Here is an 18,563-nt window from a genome sequence, read left to right on the forward strand (position 1 = left end):
CAGTGGCCATCAGAGTGGAAGAGGGAGAGGCGCAACCTGCACCCTCACGAAAAAAGATGACTCTGGGAAGTATGCTGCAAAAAAAATCTGATGGAATGGCAGGTCCCGTCGGCATCGGCACCATAGAGGACCGAGTCGGAGCTGAAATAACAGCCTACTGTTTGGAGCCAGTTACTCAAGGAGACGAGGACACACTTCTCTGGTGGAAAAATGCTGCCAGGCGTTTTCCCCAGATGTCGCGAGTGGCACGAAAGTACCGGTGCGTCTGTGCCACAAGCACACCATCGGAGCGGGTTTTCAGCACCGCAGGTAAAGTTGTCGGTCCACAACGTGCCCTGTTAAAGCCGGACAAAGTAAATATGCTGGTTTTTCTAGCGAAAAATCTTGACTAGATTGATGCCACTTGCCATTCGTTCCTATTCGCACTGTGTTTATTTTTATTTATTTAATTGATTCAGGTATTTTTATTTGGTTTACGTTAAAAACAATATTGGAAAGAAGACTGGAAAGAAGTTTTTGTTTAGGACTATTGCTTTGCAATACTTTTTATAATATGGATGATGTTTATGTTAATTCAACTCTGGTTGACTGTTGTGGGTCTATTTGCACTTTTTTATAAGCTGCTCTTCTTTGTTATTAAAAGTTGTTCAGGCGGTGTGATTTAATTTAATTGATTTGTGTGCGCGTCTCTGCGCGAAAACTGTTCTGGATGTTTATGTTAATTTAATTCTGTTTGACTGTTGTATTTGCACTTTTTTATAAACTGCTATTTGTTGCTAATAAAAGTTGTTAATATTGTTCTGCATGTTATTTTGTTATTGTTTCAGTATTAGTGTTTGATATTCAGTTTCTGAACGGTTTAGGCACAAGCCAACAGTCTGGTGACGCTGTCTGAGCCTTACGTCACATTTTTTTTATTATTCACGGTAATACCGTATACCGAGGTAAAATAGGGAGGAGGTTTGACGGTATCAAAATTTGGATACCGCCCAACCTTAGGCTCAAGACACAGTAACAAAAGATAAGTAAAGGAAATGTTAAGAATGGGAGAAGTGCTGGAACAAAGAGTATTTTGTAGGTGACTAATTCCAGAAATTTTTGGGTCCCCCTTGTGTGTACTGTATATATACACAAACACAGTGGATTCAGAAAGTTTCAAGACATCTTTACAACACAATAGTGTGCAGAAAGTAGATTTCATTTTAAATGGATATATTTGCCATTTTGCTCTCCTATCTACATTTAGCAATTCATAATGACAAAGTTGAAAAATGTTTTCTGAAAGGTTTTAATTTTAAATAAATTTGCAAAACTCAAATTTCTCTTTCCAGGTGCATCTCAAAAATGAGAATATTGTGAAAAAGGTTATTTGTTTTTGTAATTTATTTAAAATAGGTAAACCTTTATACATGCTATATTCATTACGCATAAAGTAAAATAATTTGAAACCTTTTTTGTTTTATTGATGATGATTATGGTAGAGAGAGGGTTAGGGTAGAGAGTTAGGGTTATGGTATGAGGTTGAGAGGTTCCGGCTAGATATAGTCGGGCTCACCTCGACGCACAGCTTGGACTCTGGAACCAATCTCCTTGAGAGGGGCTGGACTCTCTACCACTCTGGAGTTGCCCCCGGTGAGAGGCGCCGAGCGGGTGTGGGCATACTTATTGCCCCCCGACTTGGATCCTGTACATTGGGGTTTACCCCGGTAGACGAGAGGGTAGCCTCCCTCCGCCTTCGGGTGAGGGGACGGGTCCTAACTGTTCTGTGTGCGTACCCACCCTTTTTGGAGTCCCTGGAGAGGGTGCTAGAGGGCATACCTTCTGGGGACTCCCTCGTACTGCTGGGAGACTTCCATGCTCATGTGGGCAATGACAGTGAGACCTGGAAGGACGTGATTGGGAGGAATGGCCCCCCCGATCTGAACCCAAGTGGTGTTTTGTTATTGGACTTCTGTGCTCGTCACGGATTGTCCATAACAAACACCATGTTCAAGCATAGGTGTGTTCATATGTGCACTTGGCACCAGGACACCCTAGGCCTGAGTTCGATGATCGACTTTGTGGTCGTGTCGTCGGACTTGCGGCCACATGTCTTGGACACTCGGGTGAAGAGAGGGGCGGAGCTGTCAACTGATCACCACCTGGTGGTGAGTTGGCTTCGATGGTGGGGAAGGATGCCGGTCAGGCCTGGTAGGCCCAAACATGTTGTGAGGGTCTGCTGGGAACGTCTGGCAGAGCCCCCTGTCAGAAGTAGCTTCAACTCCCACCTCCAGCAGAACTTTGACCGTGTCCCGAGGGAGGTGGGGGACATTGAGTCCGAATGGGCCATGTTCCGTGCCTCTATTGTTGAGGCAGCTAACCGGAGCTGTGGCCGTAAGGTGGTCGGTGCCTGTCGTGGGGGCAATCCCCGAACCCGTTGGTGGACACCGGCGGTGAGGTATGCTGTCAAGCTGAAGAAGAAGTCCTACCAGTCCCTTTTGTCCTGTGGGACTCTGGAGGCAGCTAATAGGTACCGGCAGGCCAAGCGGAATGCAGCTTTGGTGGTTGCTGAGGCAAAAACTCAGGCATGGGAGGAGTTTGGGGAGGCCATGGAGAACGACTTTCGGACGGCTTCGAGGAGATTCTGGTCCACCATCCGGCGTCTCAGGAGGGGGAAGCAGTGCAGTGTCAACACTGTATATGGTGGGGATGGTGCACTGCTGACCTCGACTCGGGACGTTGTGGGTCGGTGGGGGGAGTACTTCGAAGACCTCCTCAATCCCAATAACATGCCTTCCAATGAGGAAGCAGAGCCTGGGGACTCGGAGGTGGGCTCCCCCATCTCTGGAACTGAGGTCACCGAGGTGGTCAAAAAACTCCTTGGTGGCAGGGCCCCGGGGGTGAATGAGATACGCCCGGAGTTCCTCAAGGCTCTGGATGTTGTAGGGCTGTCTTGGTTGACACGTCTCTACAACATCGCATGGACATCAGGGACAGTGCCTCTGGATTGGCAGACCGGGGTGGTGGTCCCCCTCTTTAAGAAGGGGGACCAGAGGGTGTGTTCCAACTACAGAGGGATCACACTCCTCAGCCTCCCTGGAAAAGTCTATTCGGGGGTTCTGGAGAGGAGGGTCCGTCGGATAGTTGAACCTCGGATTCAGGAGGAACAGTGTGGTTTTCGTCCTGGTCGCGGAACAGTGGACCAGCTCTACACCCTTAGCAGAGTCCTGGAGGGTGCATGGGAGTTTGCCCAACCAGTCTACATGTGTTTTGTGGACTTGGAAAAGGCGTTCGACCGTGTTCCTCGGGGAATCCTGTGGGGGGTGCTCCGGGAGTATGGAGTACCGGACCCCCTGATAAGGGCTGTTCGGTCCCTGTACAACCGGTGTCAGAGCTTGGTCCGCATTGCCGGCAGTAAGTCGAACCCATTTCCAGTGAGAGTTGGACTCCGCCAGGGCTGCCCTTTGTCACCGATTCTGTTCATAACTTTTATGGACAGAATTTCTAGGCGCAGCCAGGGTGTTGAGGTGGTCCGGTTTGGTGGACTCAGGATTGGGTCACTGCTTTTTGCAGATGATGTTGTCCTGTTTGCTTCATCAGGCCGTGATCTTCAGCTCTCTCTGGATCGGTTCGCAGCTGAGTGTGAAGCGGCTGGGATGGGAATCAGCACCTCCAAATCCGAGACCATGGTCCTCAACCGGAAAAGGGTGGAGTGCCCTCTCAGGGTTGGTAGCAAGATCCTGCCTCAAGTGGAGGAGGTTCAAGTATCTCGGGGTCTTGTTCACGAGTGAGGGAAGAATGGAGCGGGAGATCGACAGGCGGATCGGTGCGGCGTCCGCAGTGATGCGGGCTCTGCATCGGTCTGTCGTGGTGAAAAAGGAGCTGAGCCATAAGGCAAAGCTGTCAATTTACCGGTCGATCTATGTTCCTACTCTCACCTATGATCATGAGCTATGGGTAGTGACCGAAAGAACGAGATCGCGAATACAAGCGGCTGAAATGAGTTTCCTCCGCAGGGTGTCTGGGCTCTCCCTTAAAGATAGGGTGAGAAGCTCAGTCATCCGGGAGGGGCTCAGAGTAGAGCCGCTGCTCCTCCGCATCGAGAGGAGTCAGATGAGGTGGCTCGGGCATCTGATCAGGATGCCTCCTGGACGCCTCCCTGGTGAGGTGTTCCGGGCATGTCCAACCGGGAGGAGGCCCCGGGGAAGACCCCGGACATGCTGGAGGGACTATGTCTCCCGGCTGGCCTGGGAACGCCTCGGGATTCTCCCGGAAGAGCTAGAAGAAGTGGCCGGGGAGAGGGAAGTCTGGGCATCTCTGCTCAAGCTGCTGCCCCCGCGACCCGACCTCGGATAAGCGGAAGAGAATGGATGGATGGATGGATTATGGTAGATGAAAATCAGAAATCCAGTATCTGAAATTAGAATATCTTATCTCTAGTTTGAGTAAACTGCTATTTAAGCAGTATAAATACCATGTACAGGTAGTCCCCAGGTTACGAACACCCGACCTACGACTTACAAACGAGGCTGCAGCTGTGACGCATGTGCCTCATTAAGTGCTGCTCCATCATCTTTGGCCGGAGGACGCTGCAAGTAGTGGCTGGAGGGGTGCGATTTCGCTGCTTGCGCAGTGTAGTGTCCCTTGGGCGGCTCCTGGCGGCAAGCGAGCAGTGACCCATGGTCCATAGTCACTGGGGCCACAGCTATCGCTCGTGTGCAGGGCGAAGGCTTAATGGGGCGGTTCGCACTCCGCCCTCTACGCCGCCGCAGCTACTGCTCCTGACTGGACGCAGGCTGGATGGAGCAGTGTAGGGCATTTCACTGCCCACCCACTACACACAGCTCCCCCCGAATCGTTTTTGGTGGGCAGCTGGTAATGCTGCAAGCGGTGACCCGGTTGTGGCTGAATGGAGGCCATTGAGGGTAGCATTGTAGTGTGCTTCGGGTGGCTGCCTGTTGAATGGGGGCGGTGGTGGGCCATTCACTACACGCCTTTGGCCACACTGTGTTCGTTCTCGGTGGGTGGACGCACGCTGCAGGCTGCATATTGTAGTGGAGGTGAGTGTGTGGTGGGTGGGTGGTGAACCGCCCCTTGCTACTCCCATTCATTCTCAATAGCAAGCCTGCTTGTACTGTTACATACATAGCAGGAAGTTGTCTCTTGTCAGTACACCAGACATGCTGACGAGGGATGCCCGCCTGCTGTTATAGCTATACAGTGCTGTGCAGAAAAGCTCATCTTAACCTTTTGTCTTCACCCTTCAAGAATGTCTCTGAAACACAAATCTGATGCAAGTGCTGGTGATACAGTAAAGAAGAGAAAAACCATCACCACTGAAAATAAAGTAGAAATAATAAAAAGGTCAGAGAGAGGTTAAACTCCATCATTCATTGGCAGAGCACTTGGTTACAGTCGGTCAACAACAGCATTTATTAAAATAATGTACCTGTTCCAACTTACATACAAATTCAATTTAAGTACAAACCTACAGTCCCTATCTTGTACGTAACCCAGGGACTGCCTGTACTGCCTCTCTCGGTTGAAGTTGGTACATGCAACCACATTCATGGGGAAGAATGCTGACTTGACAGTTGTCAAGAAGATGATCACTGCCATCCTCCGCAAGGAGGGTAAGCCACATAAGGTTTACTGAAAAGGCTAGCTTTTTGTGGAGTGCTGTATTGAAGCATATTAATAAAAAGTTGACTGGAAGGTTATAGTTTGGTAGGAAAAGGTGCACAAGCAATAGGGATAATGACAGCCTTGACAGCACTGTCAAGAAAAGTTGATTCAAGAACTTGGGAGAACCTCACAAGGAGTGGACTAAAGCTGGTGTCATTGTATCAAGAGCCACCACGCACAGACATCTTTAGGAAAGGGGCTATAACAAGCCACCAGAGACAACATTAAGTGTCTTAGATGGGCTAAGGAAAAAAATAACTGGACTGTTGCTCAGTGGTCCTCCGTCCTCTTTTCAGCTGAAAGTACAGTTTGTATTTCATTTGGAAATCAAGGTCCTAGAGTCTGGAGGAAAAGTGGAGCAGCACAGAATCCAAGGTGTTTGATGTCCAGTGTGAAGTTCCCATAATCTGTGATGATTTGGGATGCCATGTCATCTGTTGGAGTTAGTCAACTGTGCTTTACTAAGTCCACAGCAAGCACAGCCATCTACCAGGAGATTTTAGGTCACTTCATGTTGCCATCTGCTGACAAGTTTTATGAAGATGTCAAATTCCTTTTCCAGCAGGACTTAGTACCTGCCCACAGTGCCAAAACTACTACCAAATTGTTTGTTGACCATGGTATTACTGTGCTGGATTGACCAGCCAGCTCGACTGACCTGAACCCCATACAGAATCTATGGGGTATTTTCAAGAGGAAGAGGAGACAGACGAGATAAAGGCTGCTATCAAAGCAACCTGGGCTTCAATAACCACTCAGCAGTGTCGCAATCTGATCACCTCCATGCCACACTGCATTGATGCAGTAATTTGTGGTAAAGGAGGCCCAACCAAATATTAAGTGTATAAATTAACATACTTCTCAGAAGTTGGACATTTATGTATTGAGAATCCTTTTTTGATTGATTGTAGGTAATCGTCTACTAATTTGAGATAATGTACTAGATTTCTGATTTCATGAGCTATCTGCCAAAATCATCAAAATTAAAAAAAAAAAAAAAAAAAAGGCTTGAAATATTTCACTTTACATGTAATGAATATAGCATATGTGAAGGTTTAACTTTTTGAAATAAATTATGAAAACAAATTACTTTTTCACAATATTCTACTTTTCTGAAATACACCTGTAAGTATTCAGACCCTTTTCTATGGCAAAACAAATTGTGGTCATGTGCAGTCTATTTACTTTAATTATCTTGGAGATGTGTCTAGAGCTTAACTTGAGCTGTGATCAGTTAAGCTCTCCCCAAGCTTTTTCTGATTTTTATTTCATTTGTCATGTACATTATTTGGAAACGTTTGAGTGTATATTCAGTCACGTGTATCTTTTGCAAGCTCTTATGTGTAGTTTTTGTATGTTTACTTTTGAAAATTAAGAAAAAATTAATGGTTATTTTTTTCAGTATGGTGAACGGCATGTTAATGTAATTCGGCGCTGTGTACAGTGTGACCATATGTATATTTTTGGTTTTAATTTTTATTCTTGATCTTAGTTTTGTTTACAATAATTTGTAACCGATTTATAATTTAATAGGCATTGGGAAGAAGCTGTTTGTGTGACACCCTGTTCTTTTTTTCCCCCTTTTGTTTCTGGAAAGGTATGCCACTCTATTTTTGTTTAGATTGCATGATTATTAAGTTAGGATATTTTTTTTTGTGTAAGGCAATGTATATTGTAAATAGTTTTCTCTGGAAAATCTAAACAATATTTTGTAAATAGTTTAATATGCAATGTGTTCATTGTGTTATTAAAGAAAGGAGAAGCACAGTGGATGCTGTTGGGGGCATAGGGAAGAAGCCATTTGTGCGATGCCCTGTTCTTTTTTCCCTTTTGTTGCTGGAAAGAAAAATACTTCTGTTTTGCCCCTACATGCCTCTGACTTGACTGTCCTTGATACAACGTGTGAAAAAGCCAGATTCCAGTCGACTACATTAATATAAGCTAACTAAATCAAAATCATGCAATGAAATAACATCTCTTTAAAATGATCAAATAAAACAAATATCTGATTTTTGTAAAGGAATGCAAAAATTTCAATTCTTGCTTAACAGTAGCTCTTCAAGTAAAAGGTACTTAATCATACAGGCAGCAAATGGGAAAAAAACGAGTTTGTAATTTTATTATTTTAAGCTTTAATGGCGTCTTAGAAATGGCACAGTGACTTGGATTGAGACTTAAACTAGTTCAGCTTTTGGAAACATAAGAGATCAGCAGGAGAACTAACAAAAACCCTGTAATTTTAATTAGTAAATGATAGTGCTGGGCAGTATACCGGTTCATACCAAAAACCATTTTTTATTTTTTTATGATATGGATTTTTCTTATACCGCAACACTGGTTTAAATTGCCTAAACGACGTTCGGAACGTGGCGCAGCAGGAAACTGTTTAAGTGGGGACCTTTGTCACTGCTACACCGCTAAACACAGATTTGTTGCACTAGGGCTCTTTTTCACTGCTACACCACCATATAGTGGGCGGTAGCATAGGTATGCAGCGTGGTGAAAATGGACAGAGAGCATTCCGAAACTGAACTAAAAGTAAAGTTGAACATGATGAACAGAAGAACTTTTGCCGAAAAAAAGGAGTCACGTCCGTCGCCTGGAGATACTTTAGTTTTAAAAGGTCAGATGTGTAAATACTGTTTCTATACTACTGGATAATACTGCAAGCCAAGTTGTACTTGTTTTATTTGTTTTCAATACAGTGTAATGTACCTGGGTACTGTGTAATAGTGTGACGACATGTTGACTTTATTCTCGGCGTGCTTCAGTTTCCTTTCAAAGTCATGTAGGATGTGGGGTTTTGTTATGCTATATTGACCCTGCTAGTGTATGTTTTGCTTGTATTCATCCTGCGATGTGCTGGCGACTCATTCAGAGATGGGCGCAACTCTGAATGGATGGCATAATTAAACATGTATAACGAAGATATTTTTAAAGTTCTGAACACTCCGTGGGCTAAGTTTATAACTAGTTTTAATTTCACAAAGACGTTTATCGTGTGGTGATTGGTTATGTGGTGAAAGAAAAAGGAAGGATAGGAACTGGGGTTTTGGTAGCCTACGTCAGATAGAGACAGCATGCATGCAATAAAGATAGCCCGCTCAGAAGAACATGCATTGAATTCTGTGTTCGTGTCTCCGACCAGCAGATCACAAACCCAACATTTACACAATATTTAAGTTAAACCTGCGATAGCCATTCATACATCCAGTTTTTTGGAGCCTCGTCACACCTGCCATAAAGTTCTCTACACTGAACATACACCTAGGGACCCCTTACTGCGAGGGAGCAGCACTACTGCCTCACTACCGTGCATGCGTAATACCTGCTTTAATGCATTTCATCATGAAAATGATATCAAGTATTTATCTTAGCATTCTAAATTTTCAGAAAGCAGGAATATCATGAAGTGAATGGATTCTGTATGGTGATCGCTGTCTTCTCTTAGTGCGGAGGAAGTCAGTTTAAGAAGCGTAGTGATTAACCACTGGGTCGGGGAACGTAACACAAAGCATTTAATGTGCTGCATTCATTTATGATGGGGTAAATTAAGTAATTGATTAAACATTGATTTTAGGAAGAAGTTTAGTTTACGACATTCTACTTTAATTATGAGGTAAACTATGAGAATAAAGTGGAAATGTCGACTTTAATCTCGACATAAACGGCGAGAATAAAGTGGAAATGTTGAATTTGTTCTCGACATATAGTTTGTTTTTTTCTTCCCAGTATAGCTTAGCTTGAAGCAAGGTCCATATTAATGCAGTTTGCCTAAATGATGGTTCAGTTGGTAAAGATGTCATCACCAAGTTGCACTTGTTTTATTTTATTTTAATTTGGTGAATACTGTGTAATGCACCTGGGCTTGAAGTCTTGAAGTAATAGTGCAACTATCAGTAATAATACTATTATTTATTTTATTGTTATTATTTATTAGTTTAAATATTATGCAGTTTAATGATGATAAAGTTGTTTAAAAAGTCACTTTAACGTGTCAGTGGACAGAGATTGTTAACATTAACAGAAATATTTACTATTTATTCCTTTTCTAAGACATATTTGGTGCAATACAATTTTTGACAAGCACTTTTGGATATTTTACTAAGTCTAAATGCCTCTTTGTATGGTTGAAAATATGTTGTCAAAATTATAGTTTGTTTTTGCAAAATTTGTTCAATAAAAAGGTTCTATATTTTGACTGCATCTGTCATGCAATGTGATACCTTCTCCATTAGTGCCACCCCCTTGAAAACTATCACTTTATGGGGCAATGCAAAACTGTATTAATCCTTTGTGCACATTAAAATGTTTTTTTTTTTTTTTGTACAATGTACAATACTGTTGACAGTGGAATAGGTTATTCTTAGCCAGTAATTGCAGTGGAAAATGTGGCTAACATCCACTCATGCATGGGGAAAAAAATACTGTCGAATACTGTGAAACCAGGATAATTTAGAAAAATACCGTGATATAGAATTTTGGTCATACCGCCCACCCCTAGTAAATGAAGAAAATCAGTATGCTTTGCCCACTTAATCATTAAATTAAACCTATTTGAATAATTCAAATCAACTTTTAAAACTTATTGTCAAGGTGTATCAATGTAATGCAGTTGTTAAAAACGGAGTAATTATACTACATGTTAATTTCAAAATTTGCTTACCTTAACTGTGGGGAAGCCTTGTTGTGTTCTGTCCTTAACAGATCCTCGACTGCCCTCTGTTAGGTAACGGGCCCTATGCTGCGTTTCTGGCTGCACAACAATCTTTAATTCCTTGCCCTCACTTTTACTGGGATACTGACCACAAAGAGATTGCCCTTTTTGTGGTGAAGGTTGTAGTCCTTCAGAAACGTTGCTGTAACAAAAAGGAACAATGGTGCTCATGCATAACTATAAAAGTCTATAATGTAAATAACATGCATTATAAATGAAAAGTGAGAGTATGAACAGTTTGAATCTAAAACTACTTTTCTCTTGGTATACAAAATATGATGTCATTTGACAATAACATTACATTTAAAAATTACATGCTCTGCTAAATATTTTAGTAATATAGAAAAACATTAAATATACATGCTTAGGCTCTAGGAAATAAGTATTTGTTTTGGAAACACTGTCACCTAAATTATAACAGGATGTAGCATGTTATATACAGTATGTTTGCATATTCACCCAGATCCCAAAGATCTGCATTCTAGGGTAACCAGAGACACCAACTTGGCCTTCGTTGGTCACTGTGAGAGTATGAACCCATGCGAGTATGTGATAGACTGGCACTATGTCTACGGCTATTTCCCACCCTGCACCCAGTGCTGACAGAATAGGCTATCACTGAATTGGATTAAATAGTTAAGAGAAATATGTTATACAGTAATCCCTCGCTACTTCGCGGTTCACTTTTCGCGGACTCACGACTTCGCGGATTTTATATGTAAGCATATCTAAATATATAACGCGGATTTTTCGCTGCTTCCCGGGTTTCTGCAGACAATGCGTCTTTTTACTTCTGGTATTTGCTTCCTCAGTTGGTTTGCCCAGTTGATTTCATACAAGAGATGCTATTGGCGGATGGCTGAGAAGCTACCCAATCAGAGCACGCAGTTAAGTTCCTGTGTGCTGCTGATTGGCTCAGCGACGGAGTGCTGCATTAACCAGGAAGTCTCATCTCACTCATTCAACATTAACGTGCTCTTGCTACTGCATTCAGGGGATTATCACCTTCAATCGTCATCATTTTTACTGCGCAGCATATTCATCACCATCATCACGTCATATATAGCTACGTGTACTTCGCTATACAGTAAGTGTAAGCTTATCTACCGATTTCATATTGCTTAGCAGTTGTCCCTGTTATTAATAGAGTAAAGGGTGGGTTGTAAACAATACAGGGAGTGTTTAAAAACGTCCAAATACACGTTAAATAATTAAATAAATATGGTGTCCCTACTTCGCGGAAATTCAGTTATCGCGGTCGGCCTTGGAACCTATCTCCCGCGATAAGTGAGGGATTACTGTATACTTATTAGATGCTGCTATTGTTAATGTGAACCAGAAGGCCAATGGGTAAATTGTTTTGAAACCTGCTGCTAAATTAACCCAATTACTTGTCTTATTTCCTCTCCTTGTTAACACAATTCCTGGACCATTTTAGCTGTTAACATTGAGGTAATCTAAATGCTTGAAATAGCAACTGTCATCCAAACAAGGAAACCCCTAAAATAACAAAAACCCTTTACTATCACACATGCTTATGATGTTTTGCTAAAAATTCACAATGAATTAAATACACCTTTGACTCCATCAATTCATGTGAAGCTGGTGCTGTGATCAGTTAATCTGTTCCTATGTCAGAATTCCTATCAAGCTTTCAGAACCTTTTCTTCAACACTTCATCATCCACCCATTTACAGGCCAGGGTCACAGAGCAGCTGGAGCCTATGTCAGCAGTCATTAGGTACAACGCAGGAACAACACCTGGACAGGGTGAACACAAACGCTCACTCACTAGGGACAGTTTAGCAATGGCAGTTCTTCTAAACTGCATGTCCATGATCTATGAGAGGAAGCTAAAGCACCCTGAAGAAACTGACATAGACAAAGGAAGAACATGTGAACTCCACACAGGGATCACTTGGGAAGGGAACCCCAGACTCTTTACTGTCAGTGGAAGTGCTACCACTGCATCACTGCTAACTAAATAACATCATATAGCTTTAAATTATGTGGGTGAAATCTCGGTTTTTAAAAAAAGTTTGGATCATTGATGGGGATTGTATTATTACTTATCCCGATTAGTAATTTTTGACTTATCAATAAAAGCTTGAGTACAATAAAGGTTTGTATAATTATTTATAATGAAGTTTATTTTATCAATAAATGATTTATGTGATTAGTAAATTATAAAACTATTTATTTGGCTGACAGGTAATTTGACAATAAGCAATTCAAATAAAGACAATGTACACACCCTCCCTTGGAGCAGGTCTTGTTTTCTGGAGCAAGCTGGGACAGGACAAAGTGAGGTCCTTTTGCACTGTCTGCATCAAACACATCCATGTTGGTCCCATCTACCGATGCTGGCTTTGGACCTGGTCTTTGACGTGGTGTACGTTTTCTGGACTTGCGGGGAACCTCAGTATTATCATTGTAGGAATTAGAGCTCATTACACTAAAGTTGGAAGCTGAGTCTTCCATCCAGATGCTGCTGCTCTGCTCAGAGTCTTGCCATCCTTCATCTTGGCAAGACATACGACTGTCGTCTAGGAGGTCTTCAGGAGGAGGTGAGATGTTCAGAACAGTCCGGCGTTTGGAGGGTGTACTCTGGTGTTGCTGGGTTCCATCACTGCTGCCACTGCCACCACCAGCAGACATCTTCTTCTCCACACAGAGCACCTCAGTTACTCCTGGGCTACTTACCACATCTTTCTGGAAACAGCTGCCTACTCTCATTGAGGCCTGGTCAGTGACTGAGGTAGAAGAATGCATGGTGGGGCTGGAGGATGTTGTAAAAGAACTGTGAGGACCACCCATGGTGATAGAAGAGGAGGTGGCATCTGCAGTGTGTACAATGGACAGTAAATAAAGGCATTTCAACCTGCACTGGCTAGCAGTCCCATTCAAGCAACAAAAATTGTGCATGTTTTCCCACCCCCCACTTTTTGGATTTCTATTTTTTGGTTTGCCTGGCATTATATTATGATTATTTAAAATTTCTTATTATAAATATTTTTACTTTTAATTAAATATGCCTCAATTTAAAAAATATTGTTTGATTAATAAAAGAAAAGATTATTTTTTTCAGCAAGATGCTGGTTTCTCTGAATTATAATTACAAAAGGTGATAATGAGGCAAGTTAATAAAGCAAAACTGTTTTGGGCTTTTAGAAAATTGATATTAACGTTAATGATGTAACAACCAAATATTGTTAAATCTATGAATTCAGATGATGCGTGCCAATTGTAGTTTCTTTAAGTTCAAGAAATTTAGTTGGGACTGAACATAGCCACATAAACAAAATAAACAAGCTTCTGACCTATGAAGCAGAGAACTGCAGACCATTTTTTATGCAGACACTCCCTGCTTCAGAGGGAACTTCCTGGAACAAAAATGAGACACAAATGCTGATCATTCAAGATTTAATTTCTTTTTCTTTTCTAAAGCAAGAAAATAAAAATAAATTTAAAAAAAATAAGGTTGTGCTTAAGTAATTATGTGAAAATGGAACCATAACTTAAATACTGTAAGTTTAAAATTCTTTCTATATCTATATACACATACACATATTCATACATATATACAGAAATATGCGTATCTGTATATAAATATGTATTTATATTCATGTATATATTACATCTTACTGTAGTAATATATGTACTATATCTTTTTACAGTAAAGTCAAAGTAAATTGCTAACTGCAGTGGGCATAATGTACAGTATTTATATATGAAAAAAATTAACCGTATTAAAGAATAACAGATATATGTTTGTGAACAATGCAGCAAATTACCCAATATTTTCTCTTTATAGGATATGTGAAATGATTAATTTTGTTTTTAGTGTGCCACAGTGTTAGGAAATCAAGCAACAGATGCTTGGAGAGGAATGAACTACAGTACATTTGTTTACTTCCTACCCACAGGAGCAGTAGTTGAACGGTGTTCCTGAAATTTTCCTCTACATCCAGAAACTTCGTAGTAATACCCTAAAGAAACTTAAAAAGTTTGGATGAAAATTAAGTAAGCTAAATGAATTCACTGCATAACTAATGTTGGAAAACCTGGATCTCTTTCAGACAACAGAACTACGCTACAATTTACAATGACACAGTACAAAAAATTTCATAATTAAAAATCATCTGGCAAATAGCAGTCACTATTTAAATATTATTGATAGTTATTCAATGTTTGTAAACATAAAATATATAAAAGTAGCAATCAAGCCAGTTTTATACTACAAATGTAACTACAATAAATTGTATGTATAAGGACAACAATTTCTTGTCTATACCTTTGATTATAGAAATTTTGTTTTTTGTTTAATCATATTAATTTTTAGAGTATGCCGTTAGTCTTTATACATGGATTTGATGGGGAATACATGTTTCCACTTCTTAAAGAGAAAACTGAAATCTTTAAAATATCACTTAAAATAAATGTATGGAGTCTCTTTGTCAAGAAAATATGTTTTCAATTTCAGAATGATTGAGGATAATACGGCAATTGTCTTACTTTTAGCTATAGTATCAAAATTGAGAGTCTGATAAAATATTGTAAATAAGAAAAACGAAGGGAAAAAATTATTTTCAAGAAACACTTCATTTAGAAAAATTGTTTAACTCCCCTATTATCTTACAAAATAGCAGGAGTCTATTGTGTTTCATGGAAAAAAATTGATACAACAGTTTTTAACATTACTAGAAATAAAATTTGTTCAATTTCTCCTTCCTCATTGACTGCAATTCATGCACTTTTACAGCAGTTGCAAGTCAAAATAAATTCAGTGTTCTTTGCTCATCTCTACTGAAGAATCGCCATTTAACATCATCAACACATTGTGATGGTAGGTCCCTTTGTCGGCTATGAAGTGTCGGAAGAACCAGTAGCCAAATAAACACAGTCTAGAGTTGACAGGTGCAGTGCTGAATGTTAGACGAATACCCACAAGACGCTTAATGTTAGGGCATCATTCCAGTAACAATCAGATTTTTAGATTTTATACAATGCCTTCACTTACCGGCTTGGTAGAGTCCTCTTCTGACCACGCTAGTGGTCAGTTGACAGGCAGTTTTCATTCTGCACATGCGTGGCTGCATACTCCCTTTATGCTGCTAAAAGCCGTCAAGCAGCTGATTCACAACAGTCAAGATTAACAAAACGGGAAAGGGGGAAAACAGTTGCAATGCGGGGATGGTAGTAGTTTTACCTTACTTGACTGTGGATTTTATTTTTTGTTGTGTAAGAGTTTAGAAATAATCCCCGGGGATGTGTGAAATGTAGGGAAAATAATTTATGTGTAGGAACAAGGTGAGGATATCAGAATGGTATGAGCCCATTGACAGAGTAGGTATGAAATGTTCAAAAGGCCTCCGTGCCATTAGTTCAAAAAGTCAGTGAGGAGGATAGCTGTTGCTATTGTGCGTATTGCAAAGTTTCTTCCCCAAAAATGCTGCTGGCTGTCTTAAAGGTATTTTTTTCAATCTTTAAGCCAGGGTGTCTCCTAGATTTTGGGAGAGCTTCAGAACAGAGGTGAGAATTAGGTTTTGGCTGCTATGGAACCTTTGGACCAATTATTCAACCTTTTTCTGTCTACCATTTTTTTTGCCACCTTTGGACTGTGTACATTTTATGAGCCCATGCCTGTAACGACTTTGCATGAATGTTTTCAATAATTTATAAAATTTGTCTTGCTTGTTGCATACAACTATTTTGTTTTGGTTGATTATTGTGTATTATTTTTATGGATTGTTTACCTCTTCATGAGACCTTTTTTTATCTTGCAGATTTTTTTTTTCTTTATCGCACCAAAAAATACGGAAATAGGATTTTTCCTGCAATAAACATTGGTGACTTGGATTTCAAAATACTTTGTGCCTTATTTGTGTTTTGGGGCATCTTGAGTGCCCTCTGGCTATGAACTACTAGTGTGCACTAACTTAAGACAGTGTATCGTGGCACACATGTATTAAAATTAATAGCTACATAAGTAGAGTATGAATTTATTTTTTGATGGAGTTTCTCGCCCCTGTAACCTTACAGGGCACTTTTAGTATGGGTTTTAGGCAGAGCTATATATTATCTTATTAAATATATTATCTTTATTAAATACTTAATTTGTCTTCATATGTGTACATACTAAGTACATTTGCTTGGCATTTTCTTTTTAATATTTCAAAAATTAATAATGCTTAATCAGTGCTACTTAAATAACAGAGCAAAAATGATACTGGCTCAATGTCAACTTCTATTTTATACATTCATGCTAACTCTTCAGCTTTTCTAACTGGGGCAGCTATGACTTATTGCTGATTTATTGATCATATCACAATTTCAAACCATGAACAAATCATGTATATTAACTTCTGAACTCACAATATAAGTAAGTATAAAATTGACAACATTTTAATCTTTGTCTAGAAAGTGCCGGGGGATTTTACGTTTTTTTTATTCTTTATTTAACTGTGCAGGATTTTTAAGTAAAAAAACCCACCTTCACAAAATGACACTCATAATTTTTATTATGTTTGCTTTTGCTTTTATTGCTCCCTATATTTGCTTCATGAAATGAATTCAATCAAAACAAGAAAAAAGAAAAAAAGATAACAACCACTGCACAGAATAAAACATGCTTTGGTTTCTTCTCTAATGTCATTTGTGATTTCTCAAAGAATTAGTCTGAGACTGTCTTCCTTGCTGCAAAGCCCAGTTTGCCAGTCCAAGTGATATAGCAGCATCCGGAGTCACAGGAAACTGGGTAGACTAATTCGAAACTTTCAATTCAATATTTCATCTGAAAAAATATTTTAAATATATATCGCATTGTATTCTAAATTGAGTATGTGAAAGTAAACCTGAATTTAATCAATGAATAAGCATGAGCAAACACAGTAAGATGTTTTAACAAAAATATTGTGCACATCAAGTAAAACATTTAGATGTGTCAGTTTTAACATAGTTTTATTACTTTATTAATTATTTAAACAATATTTATATTACAACATAGTCAATATTGATGGAACTAACTAATACCATACTATAAAAAAAAAAGGTAAACATGACTCATAACAACAGGTGTAACATTTTTTACATAATGTTTCAAAATGCCATGAAACACTGGTTAAGTTGTATTTATTTGCTTGTTGTTGAAAACACCTTGATAAAAAGTTTTGAAACGTATAAAAACTGAAAACAGTTGAAATTTAATTGTAAGATAAAAGGTAAGCTTTAAATATAAAGTTGGCATACTATAAGACCTTGCTAAACACATTGTGTTCTAAATAAAAAAAACTTGTAACTTATTTAGAAATATACTTATAAACCAAGTACATACATTAACTAAAATGTATAGCTACTGCTTATATTTAATTGAGGTTTTACATATTTTGTTTTGTGAATTAATTCTTAAAAATGTGTGAATTAAGCAATTTATCCATATGCTGGCATAATCCAAATATTAAACCTAAGTGAATGAAATAATGATAAATATTAACAGACTGTTCCATTTTCACATATATCATAACCCACCAATGAAATCAGTGGTTTTTGCAAAAAGATGATTTAATTTTTTGTCAAGAAAATTAATGTATTTTTAACATACCTTAATAACAACTCATGCAATTTATTCAAAACAATATTTAAACAGTAGCATTCATAAATCCATGATACAGCTATTAAGGGAAACACAGTGCTTGGTTTGCAGCCATTATGAGTTAGAACTGTTATCTAATACATATTGTTTATCTGAGAAATTTATATATAGAACACACTTTAAAAAAAGTTTAGAACTGCTAACAACAAAAGAAAACTATCATACTGAAATCCAGAAATATTTAAGAGTTTAAAATTTCAAACTTTATAACAAGACATACAGCTTCTCTTAAACCAGGTAAAATCACCAAATACCAATGCCAAGAAAGAAAGTCACAACCCCCAGCCAAACTGTCTAGTTATTTAAAATCTCAGATATTCCTCAAAAAAGCAAAAAAAAAAAATTATAACAGGCCAATTAAAATATGTGGACCAAAAAATAAAGCTACAAGATTCGTTAACAACAATCTTTTGATACAGTATTTACTGAATCTTCTTTATTTGTAACTAAAATGGCATTCTTAAAAAACTCAGTTTTACCTATTTTGTTGCAGCCAAAAAAATAATAGTGGGCAAATCACTCAATTGAGAA

General features: G+C 39.4%; 1 protein-coding gene across 5 annotated transcripts in view; it reads right to left on the reverse strand.

The window, feature by feature from the left end:
- Positions 1-18,563, reverse strand: part of nfat5b (nuclear factor of activated T cells 5b) — a 135,282-nt gene that overhangs the window by 35,053 nt on the left and 81,666 nt on the right. For 2 of the 5 annotated variants that reach the window (XM_028809807.2, XM_051932015.1), the window contains exons 2-4: positions 13,702-13,764; positions 12,636-13,221; positions 10,331-10,523 (exon numbers count right to left, since the gene is read on the reverse strand). In XM_028809807.2, the coding sequence (XP_028665640.1) occupies positions 10,331-10,523; positions 12,636-13,198 (756 nt within the window). In that variant the 5' untranslated portion in view covers positions 13,199-13,221; positions 13,702-13,764. Of the gene's footprint in view, positions 1-10,330; positions 10,524-12,635; positions 13,765-18,563 lie in introns of all 5 variants that reach the window. The other 3 variants (XM_028809805.2, XM_051932014.1, XM_028809804.2) reach the window with 2 other exon arrangements.

The sequence above is a fragment of the Erpetoichthys calabaricus genome, chromosome 9 (assembly GCF_900747795.2).
Source record: "Erpetoichthys calabaricus chromosome 9, fErpCal1.3, whole genome shotgun sequence".
Taxonomy (NCBI): domain Eukaryota; kingdom Metazoa; phylum Chordata; class Cladistia; order Polypteriformes; family Polypteridae; genus Erpetoichthys; species Erpetoichthys calabaricus.